This window comes from Cheilinus undulatus, linkage group 20, assembly GCF_018320785.1.
Source record: "Cheilinus undulatus linkage group 20, ASM1832078v1, whole genome shotgun sequence".
NCBI classification, from domain to species: Eukaryota; Metazoa; Chordata; class Actinopteri; order Labriformes; family Labridae; genus Cheilinus; species Cheilinus undulatus.
This window is the reverse complement of record NC_054884.1, coordinates 27,743,083-27,761,453: the sequence shown is the minus strand read 5'-3', so window position 1 is coordinate 27,761,453 and position 18,371 is coordinate 27,743,083. Positions and strand designations below refer to the sequence as shown.

General features: G+C 40.4%; 1 protein-coding gene across 1 annotated transcript; it reads right to left on the bottom strand.

Annotated features, from left to right (window-relative positions):
• Window positions 1-828: 828 nt before the first annotated feature.
• On the bottom strand, window positions 829-3,505 carry LOC121527955 (zinc finger protein 503-like). The gene is made up of 2 exons (XM_041815009.1): window positions 2,887-3,505; window positions 829-2,385 (listed from the first exon to the last, which is right to left on the bottom strand). The coding sequence occupies exons 1-2, from the start codon at window positions 3,145-3,147 to the stop codon at window positions 943-945; spliced, it is 1,704 nt and encodes a 567-aa protein (XP_041670943.1). The 5' UTR covers window positions 3,148-3,505; the 3' UTR covers window positions 829-942.
• Between the last annotated feature and the right edge of the window lie 14,866 nt (window positions 3,506-18,371).

Sequence of the window (18,371 nt, the reverse complement as noted above, 5' to 3'; positions counted from 1 at the left end):
ATTCATCATGACTGTCTGTTACAATCTGAGATTTTCATCATCTTTGTGCTAAAAAATTTAAAGATGTAATACGGCACAATTAGATGAGTATATACAACAGGATTTTTTTCTTTAATATAGAAGTGAGCGCACCCTGGACTTTGAAAAGTGCAGCTTTGAAATCCTTTTTGGAGAGGTAAACATACGGGGAGAAAGATAAAACTCCAAAGCGTTCTCTTTAAACTATTAAAAAGCTTTTATTTTGACAGGGTGGTCACATGAGCTTTTATTCTATTCATGTAAAAAGAGTGCTTTGGCTTTTTTTCTAAGTAAATAAGATTTTTTTAGATTTTAAAAGTACGCAGAGACCAATAATCTAATTGTACAATAAAACAAACATTCATGAGCAAATGTGAAATTGAAACTAACAAAAAGCTATATTTTTTTCTACACATCTCCATGTTTTGTTTTTTGGTCCTTTTTAGCCATAAAATATTTTTTTCCCCACCAAAGCAAATTTTAGATGTACCATCCAGGAAAACCCTGCCTGTTATTTTCTCCCTTCAAAATAAATCACTTGTAATCCAAAAAAAAAGAAGAAAACTGCCTTGATTGATTTGCCAGATCCATCTTGCTTTCATCACTTTCCAGAATTAACATAATGAAATAAATGGTTTAAAATTAAAAACTTCAGCACAGAGAATATAATCCACACACGTGCAAAAGGTCCTGCACAAAAATCCCTTCAGTGAGCAGCAGGTGAAGAAATCAGAAAAATGTCTCCTGAGTAAAATAACGCACATTGAGGCTTTTTATTTCAAAGTTATATTATTTTTTATTTTCGTCACGCTTGAAGCTATCGCAAATAAATACACTGATCCCCACGCGGATCCAGTCCCTGCATGAAGTACAATATAAAACTCATGTGGCCTAAATCTCCTTTATAAACGTAAATCTCTGTCTCTACTGGTATCCTAAGGCCGAGGCTGTGGTCAGTCTCTGTCCGTACAGGGCGTACGGGGAGTAGTAAGGCCCTGTGGCCGCAGGCACCGGCACAGGGGCTCCTGGTGTGGGCAGGGGGCTCTTTGAGTACGGGTGATAGCGGCTGCTCAGTCCGAGAGGGTGGTGAGGGGCCCTGAGGGCCAGCGTGCTGGGACTGCCCGGGCTCCCGTTAGGAGGGATGTGCATGTGACACGCCATGGCAGCGGCCGCAGCGGCGTTAGCGAGGGAAGAAGAGCCGGGATACCCGGATATCAACTTCTCCGTGCCGGCGAAGGCCGTGTGAGTCCGCAGGTGGCTGAGCAGCTCCTCTGAGGAGGAAAAGCGCTTATCGCAAGGTCCGTTAGCAGAAACCCAGTTACACACGTGGGGCAGGGGGTCGTTCGGCAGAATAAAGCCGTACGGGTATAAGGGGTGTCCGCTGAAGGAGGGGGCCGAGGAGTGCACGCCGTGGAGCGGGTGTGTGGGGTACATGAGCGGGTATCCGGATTTGAGCGCAGCGGCTGCAGCCGCCGCAGAGTCATGTCCGCAGTTCGCACCGGACGCACCGGATAAATGGCTCGTGCAGTGATAGCTCAGGCAGTAGGGGTCCCGGCACAGACTAGCAGACATTAGAGAAGGAGGAGAAGCTCCAGCTAAAGGACTAGTCCCTGCTTTACTGCAGCCCAGAGAGCTGGCCGCAGCAAACTGCGCGCTTAACAGCTGGCTGCTGGATTTGGTGGGGTCCAGGGTCATTCCAGGGGGGAGAAACGGCTGAGGGTAGCCGGCGTAAGCCCCAGCTAAACTTCCAGGGTAGGAAATACCAGCAGGTGGCAAAGGGAAAACTGTATGCCCGGGTTTGTAGGGGGAAACCGGGGCCACCAGCCCGGAGGAGAGCACAGAGGAGGACGAAGAGGAGGAGGAAGTCACAGATGTTGAGTCTGATGTAACAGTCTTTGATCCAGATGTGCTCTCCTGGTGTTGGCCGCCTTCAGAGGTAATCCCACTTATCCTATGGCTGCCGTTGCTCTCCGTCGAGCCGCTTTTATTGCTATCAGACTCCTTCTTCTCCTCCTTGTCCCCAGCTTTGCCCTCGGACGGGAGAGGAGACACGGAGGTGCAGGAGCTGGGGCTGCCTGTCCTTGGGGTGAACGGCTGGCAGGTGGCGCTAGGCACTCGGAAACTGGTTTTATCTCCACTCAGGCTGCCGCTCGAGTCCTTCTTCTCTGAAGACTTGGAGTAGGGTTTGAAGCTGGATTTGTCGTCTGCGCCGATGTCGCTCATTTTCAGCGGGCCAGATTTGCTCTCCTTGTCGCTAGATCCATTGGAGGTTACGGAGGAGAGCTTGGAGGAGGACGGAGGGTCCGGTTTGCCGATTTGGGAGCATGTTTGAGCCAGGAGAGCTAGGGGACTTTTCTTGGCATCCAGCTGTGAAATAACACAAAACACAATTAATATAAGACATAAAAGGCACTTTGAGTTAGACGTTTCCGGCGAAAGAGCGTTCCGCGTAATTTACGCATTGCGCATAGGCTTATCTCGTGATGAAAGTCCAAACAAGTGAGCTTAATGAGCATGTAAAGAGGTAATGCACACATGGGGCTGATGTACAGGAGACAGATAAGACTGTACAGCTGCCACGCGTCGAAAATGACAAACACTGGCTTCAATTTGCAATAACAAGGTCATTAAATTTCAAAGCGAGTCCGAATCTGATGAAGAAAATTCACAATCCAAGATCGAAACTCGGACACCAGGTGTTAAAAACAGAGAATTAGACGGCGAATCTTCCCCTTAATCGCATTAGTATTTCATAACAGGAATTAATTCTCAGTTTTGGACCTACTTTATCCAAAATTATCCGCTACAGAGGCTTTCAGTTTCGCTGATTTCAGAGTGCCCGTGTGCGCAAACATTCCCGGTTCTTACCTCGATGGGACTGACAGGCGTGGACGGTAAAGGCTGAAGGTACTCCGGGTGTAGAAGGTGTCCTGCCCGAGCCGTGAGCATTTTCAAAACCTTGATGGGAAGACGGTTGGCTTGGCGAGAAGGGTCTGCGGGAGAGACGGAGTTGTGGACGGGTGGGTTCTTGCTGCTCTTCTCTGCGCCCTTCTCCCCCGAGGAGGAGCCGCTCTCCCACGCTGGATTCGTGCTATTTCTCAGGACAGAGACCGTGGGCGATGTGATCATGACCCAATTCTCGTGGAAATGGTTGAGAAATACATGTGTGAGGAGGGGGGAAGAAAAGCCCGCACTCGAATCGAAGACGTCAAAGCAAAAAAAAAAAGAAATAAAGGTGTTAAAATCCGTCAAAGAGAGGCTTGTGTAGAGCAGAATCCGTCCGGATCACAGCCGCGCTGCTTCATCCCCCAGCGTCGCTCTGACAGTGTGGCTGCAGGTCCGAGAGAGGACTCGGTTTACGAGCGAGAGATCACTCCGCCTCCTGTAGCAGAAAGGCAGCATCTGAATTAGTCCGCAGATCAGAGCCTGGTCCGCCTCCCAATCAAAGAGAAATCCAGAGGTGATCGTGGGGTCGAGTGAATGTGACGTTTCCTCCTCGCGCGAGTGTGTATTTCACATTTCACTCACTCGGAGCAGCTTTTAATCTGGAGTTTAGTGTGCGTCTTTGCGTAATTGGCGCTTTGACGCATGCGCCTCAAACGCATCATGTGTGTTTTTTTGGAGATTGACAAAGCAAACAAGGATGTAAAAAGAGTGCACTTTGTCTAACAGGAATGTTAAGTCTAAAGAGGGGGCTTTTATTGTGAAAAAACAGGAAAAATGCACATTTGGCTCATTTTCTTGCCTTTTTCCATCCCGTATAATTCCACATAACAGCTCAAACAGAGCTTTAAGCTGATTTTGTGCTCCATGTGGAGTTGTAAAAGAGGTTTTTTACTCTTATTACCCACTTTCGGATACGTTTTGGAGAAAGAATCGGTCAGATTTTCCTTCCTTTACGCACAGATATCCATCGCCTTGTTTCACACTTTCTTCAACTTTCTCCTCTCCATCATACAGAGTGTCATCTGTCAGCTCCCCGCCTTGAACGCCAGTTATCTGTCAGCTGTCTGCACTTATTTTTTTGTGCCTCTTCTCAGTCAGATTCAGGTCAAACGCTTGAAAGCGAGTGGAGTGGAGAGAAGAAGTTGTGCGTCTTTGTCTCACTGCCCTTTCCCTTGCTTGGTGTGCTTGTTTTTAAAGTCAGCCTAATTGTTTTTTATTTCTTTCAGATGTTTTTGTGTGAAGATTAAAAATGCTCCTCCACCTTTCCTCCAAACTCAGGCCAAAAAAAATCTTCCAATAGCGCGTAAATCTCCTCTTGTGGCTTCCATTAATCATTGAAAGCCTCCGCAGTTCTTCCCATAGAAATAGACCCACTTATCTTATTACTCAATAGCCTATAAATGTCTTGCTGATCAGGCGAAAGTTAAACATATGCAAGTGTTTTTTGATTGATAACAGGGGGGCTGTTTTGGGCTCCGGCTGTCAGCCTCTGACACAGCTCTGTGAGTTATTAGGGCAGAGAAGGGCGACCATAAATTTCGACCGTCAGGCAAAAACTCCTTTATTGTGCACGTGATGGATGGCTCCGCCGAGGCAGACACCAAATTCTCGGCTCTATCCTTAAATGGCTGCACATTTTTTTCAACGTCGATGTAATTCATTACTTTTAAACAGGAAAGCTTGAAAATGTGCTGCTAGTATTTCTCACAAGGACACGTTTATGAATCAGGCAGAGTCCGTGGAAACAGCAGAGTGGGTGGATGTATACATCCGCTAAAGTAATGTATAATGTACACAGATACAGGCTGGAGTTTGATATTTCACTAAAAAGATTTTTAACCTCCCAAGTCCCTGCATGATTTTCCTACAACACTGTGATCATTTCTGCTCTCAGAATTTAGAGAGAATCGTCCAAAATGCCCACTGAAGTTTCAGTTATTTGCTTGAAATTCTGGGAGAATGTTTTAAGGCAATGGCTTAGAAATGTTCAAGTTTTCATGAAATTTTTAAGGAATGTCTTTCTTCATTTTGAAGTGTTTCATTTGAAGTTTTGGGGCAAATTGTTTTGATTTTTTTTAAATATTTTTTGTTGGGAATTTGTTTTTTGTTTGCATTTTGGAATTTGTCAATTTTATGCAATTTTTAAGGAAATTTGAAAAAAATTATTGGTAATTTTGGGGAATTTAATCTGAACTATTTAAAATAATTTAGTTTGAATTTTTGGGATATTTTCATTGAAATTTCTTTTTTTTCTTTTGTTAATTTTTGGGGAATTAGATTTTCTTTGGGGGGGGCATCCTTTGAAATTTTCAATATTTTTCATTGAAATTTCAGGGAACTTGTTTGGATGGTTGGGTAAATTTTCTGGGAATGTATTTGTGAGTTTTGGGGAATTTTCTTTGAAAATTGACATGGAATTTTTGGAAATTTCTTTAATGATTTTTTTTTACTTTTTGATAAAGATTCACTGAAACATTCAGGGAATATTTAAATAAACTTTTGGGATGTATATTTATATATTTTGGAGACTTTTATTGGAGGTTTTGGGGGATATTTGCTTCTTTTGCATTTTCATGGGAATTTTGGTGGAATTTGATTGGGGATTTGGGAGGGGAGTATCCTTTGAAAATTTCAAGATTTTTTATTGGAATTTCAGGGAAATTTTAAGGATGTTTAGGGGATTTTGTTGAGAAATTTTCAGGCATTTTCTTTGAAATCTATGAGATTACTTTAGGATTTTTAAAAAAATTTAATTTAAACTTTGGGAGGACTTAGCTTTAACATATTTTTACTGTTTTCATGAAAATTTAAAGGAGAAGTATTTGTAATTTTTTGGGCATTCGATTAGAGGGTGTCCTTTAAAGTTTTCAGGAATTTGCACTGAAATGTCGGGGATTAGTTTGGGGAAGTTTTCCAATATTTCCATGGACTTTGTAAATTGAAAATTGAAATTTTTATGGAATTGGTGGGGGGCATTTTTATTTGAATACTTACGCCTTATAAAGTGTCACTGAAACATTTGGGGAACATTTGAAGAAATTTGCAGGTACTTTTTAAGAGATACTTTACATAGATGTCTTAGAATTTTTACAAGAAAAATAGGGAATTGCTTTGAATTTTGGGGGAATTTGTGTTGATTTTAGAAAGGAAAATTTCCAATAAGTTCAGAACTTTTAAAGTAAATATTTTTGAAACTTTGCCTTGGTCGTTGTGGTCCATCATCAAAATGACTCCATCATAATTCTCTCAATGACTGACACCATTACTTACTGACTGAAGACTCCCAACAACTGACCTCCTGGTGGACAAACAGCCAAATATATGCTCTAAAACCGATCCGGTGCTGTATTCTCTGCAGAAGCATAGGATGATGCAGACATCATATTTGGTCAGAAGTAAAAGTCTGAACTTTTAAACATATCTTCCTAACTGAAGCTCGGGTCTCAGGAAGTGAATTTATGATCTAATTAAGTCGTGTTTTTGTCTTTTTAAGTCCACTAAAAGTCGCACTTCATGATTTACTCAAGGGATGATGTCGAACCCTGAAGTTGTGCAAATAAAAATGAGGTAAACAGAGAAAGAGTTCATGGATATCTTTTATTGAATTGCAAAACTCAGTAGTTTGACACAGTCTTGGGCCAAAATGTCACCATTTATTCACCAAAAGTGACATTTACTATTCCTCAATAGATTTCCAAAGCAAATTTGTCAGAATTAATGCTGAAAATCTTTCTTTAAGCATTCAGTTTCATCTTTGTTCTTCTATTTGCAGTGTTAAATTGGACATACTTACATTAACCCCTTCTGTTTAGCCACAAATATGTATGAAAGTAAACAAAATGGTCGTCCACCTTTTGGTACCTGAACTTGTGTGTTATTGAGACTGATATTTAGTTTCACAGTCTAACAAGTCTCATGAAAGAAATAAGAACAAATCAGGAAAAAACATGCATAAGTTAGTGAAAATAGAGCAGCAGATACATGGGCCACCACAGTAAATAACAGCAGGTATATAAAAACAACTCCTGAAATGTATTTTGGTAAATAGAGACATACATGAACCTTAAAGGTTGCCTACGTTTGCCCCAACTATAAATCAGTCATAATTGTCAGCATTCAGCAGCCTGGAAGCTGAAGGAATAAAGGAGTATATATGCTATGGTTTGATTTTTCCAGTATCATATAAAAGTTTAAAACTCTAAAATGGTGACCTGTAGTTCTTAATGGACATTTTTTAATATGTATGCTGCCTTGTTTAAATCCAAACCAGCTACAATGAAAAGAGAAAGCACTCTGTAGGACAAATCTAAGAAAAGGAGGAAGAAAATCCTTAAACTTTGTTATTATGACCAAATCATTAAAAAAGCCAACATGTTTCAACCATGTAGGTCTTCTTTTTTGTTTGTAAGCACTGATGAAGACCTACATGGTTGAAACATGTTGGCTTTTTAATGATTTGGCTGTGATAATAATGACTTTTTAAGTATTTCCTTCCTCATTTTTTGCATTTTTCCTGCTTTCGAGCGCAAGGTTTCTTCTCTTGTATAATTTCCCCACCTGTTTTCCAAGAGCACCAAACACTGTTGCACATTTCTTCTACTTTGAGCACATTAAGCAGCTAGTCTTCCCCATTTTGGAGCTAAACTGTTGGATGAGAGCTTCTGCAACATTAAATAGCTAGTTAGAAAACAAATTTCTCAAAATAAACTTGGAACAAAAAGTAAGGAAGTGTTTGGTGTTTGGTAGATTATTTCTTTGTTGTAACAATGCTTCTTGGCAATGAATCTTACACTGTTAGAAAGCCTGTTTATTACCCTTTTAAATGGTGACACATTTGTAAGGTACATGCATGTGTGGGATGAGCAGCAGAGTGCCCATGAAAAGTTAACCAGATTTTCTCTGCCAATGCCAAACAGCATATTCTGCCATTGACTCTTGTGTGGTGGATCGGATGATTAACGTCAGAAGAAACATGACATATTGCAAATTTAACAATTTAATCATTTAACAAACAGGAGCCTCAGTAGCTTGTGGAAGAACCACACACAGCCACAACACAACAGCCTCCTCCTCATGCTGGTCACCAGCCTGGTCACACATTGCTGTGGGATGGCATCCCATTCATCACCCAACATTTGTCACTATGGTTGTGCTGGTCAATCTGGCATGAACAGCACACCCAAGCTGGGTTTAGGTCAGGACTGCTAGCAGGCCATTCCATCCTCTCCACTTCCAAATTCTGGAGGTAGTCTCTGATAAACCCCGCTCTGTGGGGGCGAGTGTTGTCATCGTGGAGGATAGAGTTCGGTCCCAGACTGCAGATATGGGATTGCCCCTGGTTGTAGAATCTCATCTGGATATCTCTCTGCATTGAGATTGCCTCCAATGATAAAAAGCTTTGATTTTCCAGTGAGGGAGATGCCGCCTCATACCATCACACTGTCTCCACCACAAGATGTTTCTCCATTGGTGCAGCGATCGACATCGCATTCTTCACGTCTTCTTTGACCCTATGATCCAACTGCCAATCAGACACCTGATAGGCAGCACCTTGGGGTACCAGAGGCTCAAAACATGAGTCATTTGCAGCAGAATAAGCTGTTTGGCATTGGCAGCGAAGATTTGGCAAATTGTTCATTGGTGCAACCACGTACTCAGCTCTGCTGCTCATCCCATGAATGCATGATCCTTTCAAATGCAGCACCATTAAAAAGGGAAATAGACAGTCTTTCCAACAGTATAAGATTTATTGCCAAGAAGCATTGTTACAACAAAGAAATAATCTACCAAACACAGATTCCTTCATTTTTTGTGCTAAGTTTGCTTAGGTAGGGTGTGAGACAGTAGACTAGTGGCCGGCGTCCTCCCATCAAATGCTGTGACAGGACATCAATCTGGCTTCCAGTTCAAGGTCCAGTGTAAGTATTAGCATGTCAGCAAAGCACATTTTCAAACAATAAATATCATCTGCCATAATGCAATAAGGTACAAAGGCTTCCATGGCTGTCTCCCCTTTGAGAAACTAAAAAGAAATTCTCAACCTCTTTTAAAAATACTTTATTAATTTGACAAACTAGCAAGTCACACCTGGAAACTCAGTCTGATATCAGAGTAGATCTTTAGTGTTGACTTTTTACTCCGCACACTAATGATTGTCTATGCATGGTACATGCTTGACAGAAACAGCCTCACAGTTTATCATTGGAGTTGATTAAATATTGAAAATAACTAATTAGGGTCACAGCCACAGGAGCTGCTATTATGTCTGTGTTGTATAATGTATGATTGTATAATGTGCTTTATAATTTAGCTCTGCATGCAGGGTGGTTCCTGCAGGGCTGATCAAACAAATGCATGCATATGAAACAGCCGATCTTTCTGTTTTAGTCAAAAAAATGTAACAATTTTGTGCATTTGCTTTGTCTTTTCCAGACTTCTTGGAGATTCAAGACAGCAGTGGAGTAGATTAATCTGAGCAGTAAAGGTAAGTGTGTGATGCAGGACTGTTGTCTGCTAACTTAGTTCTGCACTTGTATTTATTTTATTCATGTATGTATCAGAGACACATGCAATGCACATTGCTTCATATTGCATAGAAAAAAATGATTGCATGCATAGAGGTGTCTCACCATAGCTAGGCTTGAAAATCCAGAAATATTATATGCAGATATTATAAGAGACTCAAATAAGGGTTAACAGAAGAAAAAGGTACATTCCACAAACTGAAGACAAAAAAAATGACCTAAACTTGTGTTTAAAAAAAAAACAAAAAAAACTTGACGTATAGCTTCAAAAGAAAAGATATGGTAGATAAGTGCGGTATTATAACGTCTTGCAAATGGAATAAGAAATTCCCCTCGCCGTGACATGAAAATTCACCTCATGGCAGCTGGGCGCACACAGGGCGCAGCCGCGTCAGCAGGCAGACAGGCCGACTGGATGTGACAGGTAAAAAGGAGAGATGATGGTTAGAAGGTGCTATTGTTTCACGGCCGCTTTCTTGACCTGTCAGGTCCCGGCACAGAGGGCCCCCCTTAGGATCCAGGACCTCCTTTTGTCACATGCAAACAGTCTTAAAAGGCCAGAGCTTGCTGATTGCTCCTGTTTAATTGATTTGCTTTGCACTGAGGCCTGTCACATTAATAATGGTTAAGTACAGGCCTCAGAGTGTCACCCGGAGTGGTGCGTCTATCGGGAAATTAACAGCCTTAACTAACTGCTGTCTGTGAAGCAAGAAGTGAGTGATCTTATGAGATACTGCTAATTTCATACTTACAGAATTTCTAATAAAATCGCTCTCTTTTTGCGTGCAGAAGCTGTACATTTCGTCTTTCTTCCACACTTATTTTTGAAAGCTTCTGAATAGTTTGACCTCTTCTTAAGGAGCTCTGTATGTAGCTATATTATATCACCATCTCATTAAGATCCACCATCCAGAGTAAAACAGAGCACCACGCTGACATGTAAATGGCTTTGAGTGAATAAGACTCAGATTATGCTCGTCGCCACTTCACAGGAGCCTTTGACAGGTCGCAGCAGACATTAAGTCTCTGTGATATTTCCATGACTGACTGACAGCTTGAAATTGCTCCCCATCACCTTGATAGCATGGTAATGCACCTTGCATGCGGACTGTCTTTAAAGTGCAGGAAATTAGACTCCAAGTTGAGAGTCGCCTTTCAACCAAATATGACAAGAAAATAGACTCGCTTTTCTTCTGCGCCTGGAGAGAAGAAAAAAAAAGGCCCCACAGAAGCTGGCACAGAATAAGAGGTTATAGGAGAAAGTGTCAGGAAGTATTACGGATATTATGTGTTTAAGACAGGACATTTCAGATACTTAGAAGTCATACCCGTTCCTCTTTTCCTCCCCCTCTGTCTGTGTCAAATACTGACTTCATTTGCAAGAGCTCAACCCGGAGCTGACATGGAGAACTCGCGCTATCTCGCCGGAAGTCAGCATGACGGAGACAGTTAGGAAAAGTTGAGGTGCAGCCAAGATCGCAGCGGTGAAGGGTCTTTTTCACGTTGTCTCCTCAATTAGTTAAAGCTGGTCAGGAGTAAGGAGGCAAAGCCTTATGGAGATTATCGGCTGTCGTCCACTTGCCATCAGGCAGGTGAGGATCCTGGCGGGTTGTAGTCATGCTGTAGAGAAGAGTTAACTTCACCTTCTCCTTCCCTGTTAGCAACGGGAACCAACGGCTCAATTCAAGCTGACAGCTGCCATATTACTGCCGCACAACTTTGTGGAAACTTCAAGAGGCTCCAGTAAGACCGTCTGTACCGTGCTTGCCTAGAAGCTTTAGCAGAGAAGGAGAGCTATATTGTTTAATGGCGACTGTACAGTTTGTAGCTTAAAGCTGTTAATTTTGATCACCTTTAGTTCAATTTTATAACGTTTTTTTTTTTTTGCATTTGATGAGTCGTTTGGCTCATTTTAAGGACTTACAGAAAAATTATTTGCTAGAAAAAGTTTTCTCGTTGTTCATGTTTATGTCTCAAAACTGCTTGTTTTGTCTGACTTGTGCAGTACTTTGAAACCCCAGAATATTCAGTATAGTGTTTTCATGGTACTAGAATTGAAACTCCTGTTTTGAAACCACAGCAACAAAAACCGATCAAAATTTGCAGCATTAAACATTTTTCAAGGAATTTTCCTGCAAATGTGATGTGCTCATTCCTTTCCTCCCTGTTTGTCTTATGAAATAGATGTGATTGTTTAAAGGTTTGGTACGTTTTGATGCTATCCATTACTAAAATAACAGAGATTGTAACATTTTAAAACATGTGATACTTTGATGTTCCATAGTATTGAACATTTTGATATTTTCAAAAACATCACAATTTTGCTAGACTGGCCATAGTATGCCTGCCATGATGTATTTTATGATCTACATTTATGTTTCAGAAATGTTTGTTTTGTCCAGTCAGGAATTCAGACACTTCAATTTTCATTACAGGAATAAATAGTGCTAATAAAAAATGTCATATTTAATTTTTAGTTATTATGGTTTTCAAAGGTTTATTCTTGGGCTTTTGTGCCCTATATTTAGATAGGACAGTAGGTACAGTCAAACAGTGGGGAGAGAGAAAGGAAAAACATGCTGGAAAGGAGACCAAGTCAGACCAGGATCTGCCCCCTGTAAGGAGTGCGTGGACATAACTACTAGGACAGAGAGTCCCAAACTTTGCCATGCCAAGGACCCTCCAGCATTAGCTGATGCCAGGGACTTCCTTACTTAACTCTTTTTACGTTATCATAGCAAATAATTTTATTTCTCTCAAGAATCAACAGTAACAGGAAATTTGTTTTTCCGATTTTTTTCTTTGATAACATTTGAAATGACTTCTAGTGTGTATTATTAAAAAATTTGCATTAAAAAGGAACACAGGTTTCAATATTAAGTTATTAGTAACATTCAGAGAACATACATTAAAATGCTAATGTCTCAAAAAAAGTTATCATTTAATGCTTATCTTAGTTCCAGTTACTTCTTCCTCACTCCTTGTTTTGTTCTGGCAACAAATCTATGTCCATAAAAGTGCTGGCTTTGTCACACTTGCAGTTCCAAACCCAAAACTATTAAGTTAAAAAACTGTGTTACATAAAAAAATAAATCCTGAACTGTGAATCCATCTTTGTAACGCACAGCGTTTTATGTTCGTACTTACAGATGAATTCTAGCTAACACTGAGAATGGTAATGACAATTATTGTCCAGAACCACAACTGCAGTCCTTTCAACACACTTTAAAGTTAAAGGATGGTTAATAAAATGCATTTATGTCCTCAAAACTCACTTTAAGTTTGAGGATAAACAATAGAAAAAACATCAGTCCTTTACACTCACTTTAAAGTCTAAGGATGAACAACAAAACAAACATTAGTCCTCAAAACTCACTTTAAGTTTAAGATTGAACAATAGAAAAAAACACAAGTTCTAAACACCCACTTTAAAGTTTAAGGATGAACAACAAAACTAGCATTAGTCCTTAAAACTCACTCAAGAGTCTGAGGATGAACAATGGAACAAATGCCAGTCCTTAACGCTCACTTTGAAGTCTTAGGATGAATAATGAAAAAAGCAAACCCTTGAACAAGCAGCAACCTCTGGTCCTGAAAAATAAAGCCAATGCGGAAATGCAAAAATTTGCAATACAGCGAGTGTCCACTTGAGGCTGGCTGCGGGAACACTGGAAGTCTTGTCTGAACACCTGTTAAAAAGCCTGTTTTTACACTAGAAAGGAACTTTTTGCATTTACAGCCTAGTTCAAAAACCCAAACGTATCTCATTAGCTAATGCTTCATGTGCTCTCACTGTATGGGGGGTGATTTTTTTTTTGTACCACAATGGTTTAGCATATATTTAGGAAAAAACTTACTGCGGACCGATTGGCACATCTCATTTGATTGACAGACAGCTTGTCAGGCAGAAGCTGCGTTTCTGTCAGTGCGATTTCGATATGGAATCCGCCACAGATTGGCTTCCAAAGCCATTTGAGTCCACTTATTGTAAGTGGATGGCTGACGTCACACAGGGTTTGTCCAATTCTTTCTACAGTCTATGCCCTTGAAACACACTTCAAAGTCAAAGGATGATCACTGAAATAGACTTTTGTCCTTAAAACTCACTTTGAAGCTTTAGGATGTTCGCTGAAACAAATGTTTGTCTTTAAAACACACTTTAAAGTCTGAGGACAAACAATGAAACTAACGTTTGTCTTTAAAACACACTTTAAAGTCTAAGGACGAACAATGAAACAAGCTTTTGTCTTTGAAACACACTTCAAAGCCTAAGGATGAACAATGAAACAAACTTTGTCTTTAAAACACTTCTCAAAATCTAAGACACAAATATCAGTCTTTCAAACTTACTTTGAAGTCTAAGGATGAACAATGAAACAACATTTAGTCCTTTAAACTCACTTTGAAGTCTAATAATAAACAAAACAAATGCAGGTCCATAGAACACACTGTCAAGTTAGAGGATGAATGTTGATACAAACTTCAGTGGAAAGAATAAGGCCAAATAAAAGACAAGACTTCTGCTGTTGTAAGTCTTTTGGTCCCATACAAGGCCAGCGTGCATATGACCAATTTTTACATCAAATATATCTATTGTTTATATGGTAGATTATCTGATTTTCAAGATAAGATCTGCTGAGACCAATGTCATGCTGATAGTTTCATGAATCTCTAGAAAATTTGTGTCATGTCCCCCCAGATTTTCATTGACGAGGATATAGCACAGATACAAGCACAAATCCTCTTGAGTATGAATAAAGATATTTTTTGCCTCAATTGTGCCGGTTGATTGTTTATCTAACAAACAAATTCTCTATCTAAAAACTGAGAGAACAATGGCTGAGTCAAAGGAGCCCTATTCTGCAACTTCATTTCACAAAGTATTTTTTTTTTTTTTGAGTTAAAACGACAGCACCGAGTGTTTGTGAAGCACTCTGTAACATCCATCCACACATGCTGCACTTGAGGCTGATCCCTCACATTTACTCGTCTAGATTTAATTTATGGAGCCTAAGCCGGGGGGTGAAAATGTACAGGTAGCGTGTTATGACACTGGAAGCACTGTGCAGGTCAGGATGAATGTCTGTGATGGGCAGATTATTCAGACTAAAGTAGGCCTAAAGAATGATCTTGTCACATTTCACAGGCCGGATTAGGGATACGCGGGAGGAGCGCTTCAGTCAGGAATTAGCGTCATGTGGTCGGCTGGAGACAAGCATGCAAGGTATTTGCCGAGACAGGCTTGGACACTTACCGCTCCATTTGTCTACTTAGCGATCAAATACCGAGGCTGATGGTTATTTCTCTGTCGTTTGTGGTTTACGTGATACATGTTCATCTCCGTGATGAGAAACTGTGTGAAATTCAGAGTTGAGAACACCCCTGTGGACATTCAAGTTCATTAAGCTGCTTTTTATAAACGCACCACATGCAATTCTCCATGTACAATACAGCATTAGATACAACACATGATGCCAACTTGAACCTGCTATATTTGTGGCTTTGCATTTTAAATGAAGTGAGTGTGAGTGTCTTCGGGCGATCAGAACGAGCTATTACCACCATGATTGAAGAGTGAGGGAGCATGCAGGAGCTAAAAGACAAAGTAGAAGAGGCCTGACAAATGAAATCAAACTTCATAAGACCTGCCAGTGGTGTCAGTTGTTATCCATATCTCGAGCGCATTATGGTACCGCAACGCAGCGCACCGCCGTCTCATCTGTCGCCTCGAATTCATCACGTCCTCGACTGTTTCTTTTAAGTCACAAGTGTCAGTGTGAAGAGGAGTCTTAATTGACAGCTGAGTGGCACCGACGTGGACCGCTGCCTTTATTTTGGTGCCAAGAAGGGTTGTGTTGTTTTTGATGAGCTATTATTGGCAGAAGCCGGTAGCAAGATAGCAGTCGGGGCCTGGAAATGGGAAGTGACATCAGACAGAGAGGAGCTTGTCATTGTCTCCAGGCGAGTTCAATCCTCGCTGTAAGTTAGGAACAGCCTGTTGAAATGTCACTCAGCAGACTTTCTTATCTTGGGAGACGAGAAATTTGGATGCGTTTGGTGAAACTGTGGCTGAAATTGTTTAGACATTTGCCGTCCAAAATTTCAACAGTGAAAACAAGTTGGCGTGGATTCAGAGAAGATGTTTTCTGGTTAATTAGATTTATTATGTTGAACATAGAAAGCTATCATGGGCCTCCAGCCTTCATATGCAGAGCATTTTAGATCTGTAGCCCCAAATTTTCTGCAGTCTGTCTTGACATATTATTTATTTGTCAAATTCTACTGGAAGTGTGATTCTCTTTCATAGCATGGCATATTTTCTTACATATGACGTGTTAGCTGCCAATCAGAACATTACATTTTGATTCTGTATGCATTAAAGTATCCATCTCTGACATTTCTGCTCAAGATTTTTGAAATGCTCAAAGCATGATGTGCTTTTAGTCACTACAATGCAAGGTATCTGGATGATCCAGTGTAACCATACCAGTTATAGTCTTAGCCATTAGGGTCTAGAGTTTGAGGGGAGGTTTTATGTAATTTAAGCTCTGATGGCTGGCTTGAACAGCATGATACATCCCCATAATCTCTGAATGGATTTCCCTGAAAATTGGAAAGATGTTCTACGTCCATAGAAGATGATTCCTACCAACTTTGCTGGTCCCCTTTCTATTAGTATCATAGATCTCTAAATAGTAATGCTTTGTCTAGGCCCTTTGGTGTTTCCCTTCACCTGTAGCCATCTTTTCAGTCATAAAGTGTTACGACCCGGCTCGTGGAGAAAAAGGGAAGTAACAAAACCAGACTGAATTGGTTAAACCTAAAGTTATTTAATTGCAAAAGAGGTAAAATTGTTTTACAAAATGTGGAAAACAAGAGGTAACTGAAAGGACCGGTGGATGCTGATCCTACCAATAAAGGAATATAAAGGGAGACTTTAACTAAAGTTTAGCAGCTAGCTTACTAGTTTTTGAAAATAAATAAAATAGACCTAACTGCCTACTCTGTCTACCCAAATCTAACATCAAAAAGGAACAGTACCCCTAAATCCTAGTAAGACTAAACAATAAAGCAACCTAAGGTGTATGTGTGTGTGAACTAAACCAAACTAAATTCTAGGCCCAATCTTAAGTGAACGAGTACCTCATAAACAATCACAAGTTCTAAATAAGAGCATTGTACTAAGATAACCACCTGTAGTTAACAAAGCAAACACTAAAGTTCTAGTTAGAACAATTCAAAGGTAACTTTAATGGCTATCTGGACGAGAGGCACAGGGGCAAGCTGATTCTGAACCATGCTGCCGCAGACTGGTGTTTTAGGGAGCTTTTGTAGGTGCAGGTCCTCTCTGATTGGCTAATTGCTTCAGCTCAGCTGCACCCCAATCAAGCTTCTCAGCTGGCAGCACAGGTGGATGACATTACCTGAAGATCAAAGCACACACAAACACACACACATACACACACACACACAGAACACTCCAGAGATTAATCTCACACATAGGAGAGGGGATGCGGCTGGGGCCGTAACACCCCTCCCCTTAAAATACAAACCCTAGGTTTGTTACATAAAGTTACTGAAATAAACAAAATTGCCTAAGACAACTTAATATATCTTATAAAGAAATTCATTTTAACATTGTACATCGTTTCTTATACTACGTCATAAGAATCATTAAGTATGATGGGACTGCACATTGGTTAGATCAGAGGATATTTCATTTAATACGGACTGTTATTCAGATAATTCTAGGGTTAGGTTGCTACAGGTGGTAAAAGTAAAATGTTTACTCTGTTTGCCTGAATTAATACTTTGAGGAAAGAAAAAAATATGATAATGGCCAACTGCATGAAAAAATACTTCTTTAATTACAAAGGCACCTTTGAATCTTATTAAAAAGTACAGAACAACTTTATATAATTAATTAAACCTTAGTAAATTATGATAAACTATATTTTCTACTCAACTCTACCCTCTATTCTTATCTATATTTTTCAGTGATTACGTCACACACTCTCAATGTGTTAGATGTACCAGAACATGCAAATTTCACGTAATGTTTATTTATTTGAATCATAAAGTTAAATACTACAATGAAGTTTAGATTCACCCCTGCTCTTAAACTAGTCTGAAGTCTGTTGAAGGAAAGGGACAAAAATTCACCCAGGTAAAAGTCAGACAACTTTTTTTTCTTTCCTTAATTGATCTGATCCACAGAGACACTGCTCCTGCTGAGAGCAGCACTGTCTGCTTTCATACCGCTAAAACATTTCATACGGAGACAGACAAATCTCGAAACAAAAAGAAACGACAGGAAATAGTGCGTCAAGTTCCCGCATAAAGTATCTTTTCTGTTGAGATGAGCTTGCTAATAGACCACACAGCATGCCCCCCCCCCCCCAGTCAAAGGCCATGGCTCATGAGTCTCTCCCTTACTCTGCTATGAATATAGCAGAATAGAGGTAATTTTCTGAAACTGAATCAAAATGTTCAACACTATTTTTGCACTCTAATAGCTGTAGCTGTAGCGCAAGTTAGTGTAACAGAGTGATATGTGGCAGACAACAGCTCAGTCTGAGTCCCGTCATTGGCATGTTTCACTCTGACACTATGGAGCAGCCAGGTCAGAAGCCAAATGTCACCTGTTTGTCTCGATGTAAAGAACATGAAGCACACCAATGAAGTAAAACATATTCTTTCCTCTTCAAGTTTAATATGCTTAATAACAGCAACATACAGCTAGTGTGCCCACTTTGCATGGTGTCTTTGTTGGCCTGTGTGGGGCTTTGATGTCAGCTGTAAGCTGCAACGCATTGACTCAGTTCCTGTTGAGCCTAGGGCTCCAGCAATTTGTATAACAATGGCTTGAGCAACTTTTTAAAA

Excerpts from the sequence above, each read along its gene's own strand:
- LOC121527955 (XM_041815009.1), bottom strand. The coding sequence starts at position 3,147 with ATGATCACATCGCCCACGGTCTCTGTCCTGAGAAATAGCACGAATCCA. Across the intron at positions 2,386-2,886 it reads CGCCTGTCAGTCCCATCGAG|CTGGATGCCAAGAAAAGTCC; the intron begins GTAAGAACCGGG and ends GTTATTTCACAG.